The following is a 9,410-nucleotide window of genomic DNA, read 5'->3' as shown; positions in this document are numbered from 1 at the left end:
CACCTCCTGTCCAATGGGATTATCTGATGGCTAATTATGGACAGATTGTGATTAATGTGATTATGGATTGGATATTAATCTGATTCTGGATTGATCTAGTTATGTTTTAGTCTGCTCCAAATGGTTAATTGGATCTGAGATAATAGAAATGCAGCTTGCACCAGATTTTGCCACATCAGTTGATGAAGTATCTTTTGATCTGGGTGGGTTGCAAACAATAAATTATTTACAGCTGTTGAGAAAATGACTCTTCCTTAGAATGTAGTCATTCATTTTATTTTCGAGAGCCTTTGAAAACAAAATCAATATCCTTTTTAAAAGGAGATGTTGACAAAAGAAAGGCACGTACATAACTCACAAACAAATGTGACGAAATTAAACAGTGGTTAACCCGGTGGCCTAATGTCTGGTGATGCATTTGAATTGCTATGTGGAGCTTTGGGCTCAATTCTTCTGAGACCAGCAGGGGTTGGGAGCATTGCAGGGGAAGAGGGCCCAGCTCTGGGGAAAGTGGTATTGCACAAGAGCTACTGCCAGCCCTGCTATTGATTAAGAATCAGCCATGGTAAAATGGCAAAGGGAGCCCTTGCCATTTTTTCCTCTCCGGATAAGAAGGACTTAGAAAGTTCCTGGGTGCAGAAAGGACTCATTGGCCCTTCTCATCTGGCCTCCTTCAGACCAGATCATGCAGTTGGACCCAGTATTATTATTTTTTCCCCTCACAATGAGCCTGTTAATTTATGGTTGACCTCAGTCACGTCTCCCAGAGGTGCATCTGGTCTTGATGTAGCCTGCCAGTGCAGAAGAGGCTGCCTCACTCCCTGTGAAGCCATCCTGCTTGTTAAATACTTTCACTGAAATGGCAAATTAAGTGTATATTTTAGGTTCAACCCCCAGCCACTGGATCTCGTTATGCCATTATCTGCGGGATTAAAGGCAATGGCTAAGTCATAGCATCTTAGACTTCAGGACAGGGCAAGCTGGAGGTGCCTTAGCCTTCATCGAGGAGGCATAAGTCACAGGTAACTTCACCAGAAGGTACTCTTCTCTCAACAGGCTTTGCAATAAAAATATCATAAATCATGCAGGTCCCAAAATGCTGAAAACAGAGGCCTATTGCAGCTGCTGTGCTTACAGTAAAGTGTTATTCACTGAGCTGAAACTGAAGGAAAAAAGGAAAAAGCAACTTTCCCTGGAGTGCTTGCAGGCATGGAAAGGGCTGTTCCCCTGGGGTGATTTCATGCGCTGGCTGTCCCTGCCTCTGCAAGAACTGCTTGGGCTGGCGCAAGCGGGAATACAGTGGCATCTGGATTCCTCTCCAGTAGCGTAACAGGCAGAAAAAGCAGCTATCTGTTTAAAAAATAATGCTGCTATAATCTGGCAGAGAATTTTTCACGCATCTCCCATTAGCGACAAGGCGAGCTGCGTGCCAGAGGAGAGCGGCAGGTCATGAAATGCCCATCGCAGGTACCTGCACTGGGAGTGGAGCAGAGCACTCCCCGCCGGCATTGCTTCTCCGCACAGATCACCACCACCACCACTCCTGGGCAGGGCAAGCTGCCTTCTAAGGTTGCCTGAGCCTTTGCTTCCAGGAGATTATGAGGGTCCCTTTTCACCTGTGACCTCAGTATAAGGGGCTTTAACTCCTCTGGTGATCTCATTCACTAGGAATACGCAGCAAATGTCATGTGATGTTGCTCCCTGACTCCATCGTTACTTGATTGCCACGTGGAAATGATTAGCAAGTGAGAGGAGTTTGTAAGAAGGGGAGAACACCTGCCTGTGGTGATTTTGCAGGCTTAGTTTCAAGTAGAAGTGTTGTCCCCGTTATGGTGTGACTATCTAGAGGAGCTCTTTCCTCTGTCTCCCGCTTTGGAAACGGGGCTCATAGTGTCGCCTTCCAGAGGGGAAAAGACTAGCTGCTCAGGAAAGACTAGCTGCTGCTCTGAGGCACACAGGGGAGTGGTTATAAGATGGTCTGCGCAGAGCATTAAGTGCACCTGTGGTGGTGTTTTATTGTAAAGGAACTCAAATGTCAGACATATTGAGGTGCATTTTTGTGCCAGTGAAGATGAAGAGCAGAGAGCAGGACCCCGGGGAGATGCATCCCACATCATGCAGAGCACCCCGTATTCATGGCTGTGGGGAAGGGATGAGTGCAGGGGGATGGGCAATGTCCTGGGGTGGCTGAACCACTTGGGCCATGGGAGCTTGCAGTGCTTGGCCATGAAGTATTTCAGCAGCAAAGTTCTCCTGCTGCCACTTCTGAGGCGGGTTTTTGTCCCGTCCCTCCTTGCTGCCGCCTGTGCGGTGCTGGGCTGCGGGTCCGGCCCGTCGGCTCAGAGGGCCCCGCTGAGCCATAAGCAGGTTGCAGTTGCTTTAACGTTATTGGATTTTGACAGATTAGGAGGCGAATCCTTTCGTGTGCTGGGGAAGCTTCCCAAATGAAGCTCTTTTAATTTATCTGAGTCAGCTATCCCCAGGGTGATTGCAGGAGGAGTAAGCTAAGGATGACCCGTGACAGAGGGGACCATCATAGCAGTAATAAAAAAATTCCTGCCCTTCACTAAATCCCTTAGTCATGAGGCTGTATTAGCTGGATTCCATATGTTTTAATTAGGAATTATGTATTTTAAGGGAACCAAAATCCGATTCTAATGGAGACATGATGACATATTTGTAATGGTTCTCATTTGATTTGTCTTTTGTAGAGATACCAATACAGGTATCTGCCCTTGTTTGCAAACATATTTTTAGAAGTTTGAATAATCTGTTATTGATTTCTTTTTTCTTTTTTTTTGTGTTCTTTTTTCCCCTCCCATAGTGTGAAAAAATGTAATTCCCTTTCCAATGCAGAAATTGGGTCAGCAGATCCTAATGAAATAATCCTGGATAACAATGCACCATACAAGGATCTGCTTCCACTAATTAATGACAAATTTTTCTTTCAAAATATGAAGTACTATCCTCTGCCTGCAGTGGACAGTGGCTCCACCTTCAGCAGCACCTGTTCGTTGCGTGTTTTACCATTTTTATTATTGTCATGCCCTAGGTGGGAAGGTCAAATAGAAAAAAGCTTTTTGCTGCAGTTCAGCTAATATGGATCATGCTGATATAACCCCTACCTGATTACAGTTATAAGCTCCTAAAACACTGGCCATAAGTGATAAAGACTTCCTTTGTGCTTCAGGGTGTAATCCGCATCAAGCCAGTTTCAATAAGGATTATGTGCATCTGAAGTGTTGCTGAGGTTTTGAATCAAAATTATAAACAGAAAGCATAATAAAAAGCCTGTTGAGTCTCTGGGTTAGTGACCCTACACCTTGAAATCTGACCTAAAGGGTGGCGATGTCACTCTGCTCATGAAAGTACGATGTCTGCTATTAAGCCAGATACATAGTGAAAGGATCAGTTTATTCTGAGCTATGATGCAATTAGGTCAATTTTGATAGTAGTTCGCTTTTCTTTTGGTCTGGTGTATTAAAAAACAAACTGAAATGGGGTCAGTTTGTTTGGTTTTGTGCTTTTGGGTTATTAGGTGTATGTGTGTTTGTCTTTCTTTTTGTTAAAGATCTCATCCCCATGAGATGTGTGTGTTGGAAGCTCAGTTTTGGAGATTAAAATAGGATTATGATATTGTGTGCATGCTTTTAATGAGTAAAACACCTTAATTAAAAAGACATAATGGCCAAATTAAGAATGCCCAGGATGTTCTTGTTTTCTATCCTCATTTTGCTGCTGTTGTTCCTTTTGTTGGATTACCTAGGATGCAGACAGGCATTTCTATACAGCATAAAACTTCACATCTCTAAAGAGTCATGCTGCACCTTCACCATCTCTCCAACTGGCGGAAGAGCTGCTTCAGTTATTTATCCTCTTCTCAAACCCACCTCAGGGTCCTGTGACTTCAGCAAAATCATCCTTCCCTTCATCTTCACGAAAACTTTCTTTTTTTCTTCCACCTGGTCATTTGCTTAATGATGCTCAGGCAGCCCCAAATACTCGTTCTGTTTTCTTTGGGGACTGCCTGAAGGGTGGAGCCAGGCCCGGGCAGAAGTTAGAGCAGCCCTGGAGCTACTTTAATCCACCTAATCAGACCCAGGCCCTGGAGGAGGTTTGCCACCTCGGTCGGCTCTTCCCTCCGCGGCCCTCCCTCAGGGCTTGGGGAGTTTAGGTAGGGCTCTGGGGCCAGGAAGCTGGAATGTGCAGTACAGCTGCTTTTCTTCTATTATATAGACATTTGAGACAAAGTAAATTGTCCGTTCAGATGCCTGCGTTGCTGGACCTGGTTAGCTTTTGCTGTAAAGCAGTAGTACTTTTTGGCATCTGATGTGAAAATCATGTGGCAGAATAAATTTTAGAGGTGATCTTGTGCCAAGGCTGTGGCAAAGCCAAAGAGCCTTTTTGATCAATTTGCCTTTTGCTTTCCTACAGGGTGTGTCAGAAATGCAGAACGAATCACTGACATGCTGCAGATCACCACGTACTCTTGGAAGAACAGTCCAATGGCCATAAATGTTCAGGGTTGTGTAGTGTGGGGTTTTTTTTTTTCTTCTTTCTCTAAACCACTTCAGGATGTGAGGGAAGAAACTGCATTCATGGCTTGCTATCTAGCCGTTTCCAGGATGGAAAGTCAGCCAGGAACGTCCCAAATCCATTTGTGCTTGGCACTCCTGGGCTGGCAGACTGATTACTCCAGCGTGGCAGCTCCTGTCAGCTTCTCCAGGACACCACATTTTCAGAGTGCCATAGCACATGCTTTAGCAGTAGATTTGGCCTGAAATTTATTTTGCTTCATTGATTTTTTAAATCTCCTTGCCACCTGGATAAAAATCCGGAGGTATGGAAAAAACAGCATGTCCCAGGCTGTCCACTGGGGCACCCTGGTGCTGTGGAAGGGGCAGGCACAAAACATCTTCCCTTGGTTCTGAGAAATCAGAATAACAAATAATAATTAAAAAAAAAAAATCTACAAATGATTCAGAGCAAATGAGCGCTTCTCCAGTGCCAGGGCTGAGCGCAGGGCTGTGGGTGGGGCAGCTGTAAACCTGTCCTGGCGAGGGGATGCCACGGCTGGTCTTCGAAGCTGTCGGACCGTTCGGACAAAGGGTGGATTGTGCTGTTCGGGAAGCGCCGTGATGTCCGACCTTTCCCGCGTGCCGTGCACTCTGTCCCCATGTTATGTCCTTTGCTTGCTGTGCGTCTGACGGCGGGGGGGATCTGACAGCGTGGTGGGCAGCCCTAGGCCTGGGCGTGCCCCCCGGGGTGGGGCTGGCAGCCCTCCTGCGCCGGCCGAGGCCGCCCAGAATCCTGCTGGCTCCTCGGCCCAAGGTTGGCCTTCCCTTCTCTTTCTATGCAAGGCACAACTGTGGTGGCGCGGGACGGGGCCTGGTCCGGAGCGTAGGCATTGGCACGACGCGCTCCGCTCCCTGTTGCCGCCTCCTCTTTGCCCAGGCAAAAGGAGGCCGGAGGGGGCTGGCGTGGGTGACCAGCCGGTTTGGGCGGGAAGGCGCACGTGCTGCGGGACGGCCCGGCGGTGCTCCGTGCACCCGTGCAGCTGCAGCAGCGGCGGCCGGTGCCGACGCATCCCCCGCCGCTGCTCCCCGCAGCGAGGGACCGGCCCGCGCGCTGCTGCCCCGCGACCGCGCGCCCGCCAACGGTCCCGCACGGGCCGCTCCGATCTCCCGGGAGGGGGGAGGGAGCGCCTTCTCTGCCAGTGCCCATTGGCCCACCGCTCCGGCCAATGAGGCGTCGGGGTGGGGCGCGGCTCTCGCGAGAGCGGCGCGGGGCCGGGGCGGTGGAACCATGTTGCGGGCGGTCGCGGCGCAGCGCCTGAGGCAGGCGGTGAGTGCGGGCGGGGGGCGGAGGGGAGCGGAGCGGAGCGCGCCCCTTGGGCCGCGGCCGGGGGGCTCCGCCGCGGCGCCCGGCGCTGAGGGGGTCTGTCGCCTGCCCTCCGCCCCGGCCGTGTGGGCCCCTGCCCAGTGGGGCAGAGGTGGCGCGGCGCGGGGCGGGGCGCGGGGCTGAGCTTCGCCGTCGGCCCGCCCGGCAGCGGTGGCCGGGCGTGGGGGTGTCCGGGGGGCGAGCACCAGGCGCTGCCGGGGCCGAACTCCTCCGCTGGACTCTGCTTCTTTCCCGCAGCGTGGCTGTTGAAAATAAAGTTTCGGAGTGGATGTCGGGTGTTTAAGAAGCCCTTTCTAGTGCTCGCTGCAGGCAAGGGTTAAGGATTGGTGTCCTACAGGAAGAGCTAATGAAGTCGTAAGGAAGCCTTAAATTTCTCGGGGGCTGCTCGCTCTCATCCACCCTCGCACAGGACTAGCTGAGGAACAGGGGTACTTTGCTTACAGCTGAAAGAGATTCTTGGAGTTTGTTATTGCAAACTCTGACAACGTTAGGAAGACGTTTGTGGCTCAGGGAGCGGCTTTCTGGAGTTTTGAGAAGTTAATACAGCGTTCCTCAGCCGCATGAACTCAGCTGTGCAGAAATGTGATTGCTTTAACTACCACAATCTGAGGACGCAGCTAGTGGGAAACACGTGTTACGTTTCCATATTAGCCTTGGCATTGCTGACCTGGGAGGAGTGCTGGGCTTTTGGAGGCCGTTTGCTGCTTGATGTGTCGTGGTGGCTATGTTACCAAATTCAGTGACTAGGTGAACTCAAGGTTAATTGGAGTAGATGATTCATGAAATGTCCCTGAATATCTGCTCGATCTCATAGCATGCACTAGGAGACACTCCCTCCACTAGGACTGTGTGTAAATATCCCTTCTGAAAGAGCTTTAAATTCACAAGTTTCTTTTTGAGCTCTCAAAGGCTTTTATGGATATTACAATTCTACACAGTTCTAAAATAAAACCACTGTGTGCATCTTTGTAGTCTGCAAGAGAAGTAAAGCAAACTCCAGTTCAGCACTGCTGATGCTCAAGAGTGTAATAAATGTGTAATGCAGTTTAAGAGTGAATAGTGTTGAGAAAAGCAGGATGCGAGACACCTGTGAAGTATGAGCAACAAGGAAAGGCTGGAATTCCATAACTTAAAAATAATAGGACTGGGGAGGAATATGAGACTGCGAGTACACAAAAAATTGGTCCAGAAGTGGGAATAAGTAATTTCACCAGTCCATGGATGATAAAATGACAACAATTGGCTTAAACTTCAAGCAAGGTATTTGAGATAGCTACAAAGAGCTAAGATAGACATTAAGAAATCCTTTCTAGTTGAAAACATAGTAAGTTTTTGGATTAGACTGCTTAGGAGTCCATTGTTGGAACACACTAACAATAAATTAGACAGGTATGTTGAAAATACCATAGATATGCTTGCTTGGCATCTGATGGAGCTTTGTATGAGCTCTGGAGGTCCCTTCCAAACCCATGATGATATGAAATTGTGATCATCAGGGTTGTCCTACAGACTTAGTTAAGGGGCATTTTGAGGTCACACATTCCTACCTTTATAAAATGACAAACAGATAATATATTTGCTGAACATTCTCTGTTCTTTATCATTTTTATCAGATAAGCAAGAATTTTTGCCTGTTCACAGTGTTGGGTTTTCTTCATATTTCTTCTTATATGACATTACACAGCAGTTTGGGACTAAGTTGACTGCAGGTGGATAGAATACCAGTGCCTTTAAATTTGTATCCAGTTGTCATTCAGCTTGTGTTGAAGTTAGAATTTATCCTGAGGATATTCATGAAGGGCAAGCAATGCTAGTCTTGACTGTTTCAAGTCATAAATGAATCTCTTGATCTCCCTCACTTCTACCTCCATGCGCCCAAAAAAACCCCCCGGCAACAGACTGAAAGAGTGAAGGACGTTGTGGCTCTGTTTCTTAGGAAAGTTATTTTGCTTGTATAGTATTTCAGCGTTCTGCAGTTGTTTTAAAGGTCCAGATAGAATAAAAGTTGCATTTGCTTCTGCAATGAGGTGGGGGCAAGAGATGCTTTGGAGTTGGCTTAAAATAATAGGCAGGTTCTTATGAAGCTGTTGTAGATCTGCAGGTGAAAGTGGTTTTAACTGTCACGTTTTCTTTCTCGCTTTATAGTGTAGTATTTTGCCATATAATAGCTTTTGAATAACACTTGCTTATTTTTTAGGGATATTGAGCAGGTACTCTTATTTTGTCTTTACAGTGCTGTGGGGGGACCCAGTTTTCACAGCTGTTGAGTCTTTGAGTTCCTGTTGATTTGTTCAGAGCTTTCAGTTTCCTGGTGTTTCTGAAAAACAGTGGATTTTATTTCAGTCATATATATCTCATGATGCATGGCTGGGTTTCTTCCTGGTTTTTTTAGCCTGAGATAATTCAGATAAATAGATTTAATAGCCTAAAACACACCTTAATCAGAAAGTGCTGAACTACATTTGTAGTCTTAGGGAATACTTTGTGTATATCCTTCAAGTGTCATTGATAAGCTCAGACTAAAAACTTTTAAAATTTATTCATTTATGTCAAGTTCACTTTCAGTAGTGTTGTCTGTATTTCAAAACAGCTTTGTTGCTTTGATTTTTGTTAATGGTTTGCATGAGATATATCTGGAAAAGTTTATTTTCAGTTCAGGTGCCTTTAATATTGTCTCTCTAGTTAGCATTTCCTGGAGTTAAATAGCCATCTCTTAGACCTCTTCTGTAGCCAGATCTGTACAGAGGTTCTACGAGAAGTACAAGCTTTGTCACTAGAGCTCCCTACTCTCTTTAAGCTTCCCCAGTATTTTTCTTTTTTTTTTTTTTTTTTTTTTTTAAATTTTGCAGCTACAAGCCTGTCTATTAATGGAATTAGGGATTGTTTTGTTGTATAGCAATGTATCCATTATCTTTAGTAATACCCCCATTCCTAGTTCCTGGAGTCAGTTCTTGGGAATTTTGCCCAGGGATAATGGGTCTCTGAGATGCGTAATTCCTACCAAGGAGTTCTAAAATTTTGATTTCTGGCCAGTTTGCTTTTACAGCTAAGAAAATCTAGATACACCTTTGCAGGTCCAGTTGTTTGGCGCTTTTGCCTCGTGAATTTCTGTTATGATTTAGTTCCTGAAACTTCCAGTGGTTCCTCTGAAGAGGTTGGGGGGGCAAACATCAGTTTTCTGGGTGAAGTTTCTGACAGCCTGTTTTGTATTCATGCACATTTAGGGCCTTGTAGAATACACCTGCTGGAGCTCTTCTTGTGTTTCCTGGAGAGACTTTCTGGTCATCTCATCTTTTGTTCCTGTGTCTGCCACATGTGTTACATGACGAGCCAATTTCATAATTCCTGCCTTCCAACGAGCATCCTCGGAGCAGGCTGCAGGCAGTTAGCTATCAGCTGTAGAGGCCATTGATACCTGTCTCATCCCAGTCTCACCAAGCAGCAAGCAAAGGTTTACAAGACTTTTGTCTGGGATTTTCCAGCTGTTAATACATATGTTTTGTAGCATA

The 9,410-nt window shown here is 46.7% G+C and overlaps 1 protein-coding gene across 4 annotated transcripts in view; it reads left to right on the top strand.

Moving 5' to 3' along the window:
- Nucleotides 1-5,798: 5,798 nt before the first annotated feature.
- ETFA (electron transfer flavoprotein subunit alpha) overlaps nucleotides 5,799-9,410 on the top strand; it is a 31,636-nt gene continuing 28,024 nt past the window's right edge. For all 4 annotated transcript variants that reach the window (XM_086471426.1, XM_086471423.1, XM_086471422.1 and 1 more), the window contains exon 1: nucleotides 5,799-5,844. In XM_086471426.1, the coding sequence (XP_086327552.1) occupies nucleotides 5,806-5,844 (39 nt within the window). In that variant the 5' untranslated portion in view covers nucleotides 5,799-5,805. The remainder of the gene's footprint in view (nucleotides 5,845-9,410) is intronic.

This window comes from Leptosomus discolor, chromosome 11, assembly GCF_034619465.1.
Source record: "Leptosomus discolor isolate bLepDis1 chromosome 11, bLepDis1.hap2, whole genome shotgun sequence".
In the NCBI taxonomy this organism is placed as follows: domain Eukaryota; kingdom Metazoa; phylum Chordata; class Aves; order Leptosomiformes; family Leptosomidae; genus Leptosomus; species Leptosomus discolor.
The sequence above is the reverse complement of the archived record's forward strand: the minus strand, read 5'-3'. Positions and strand labels throughout refer to the sequence as shown.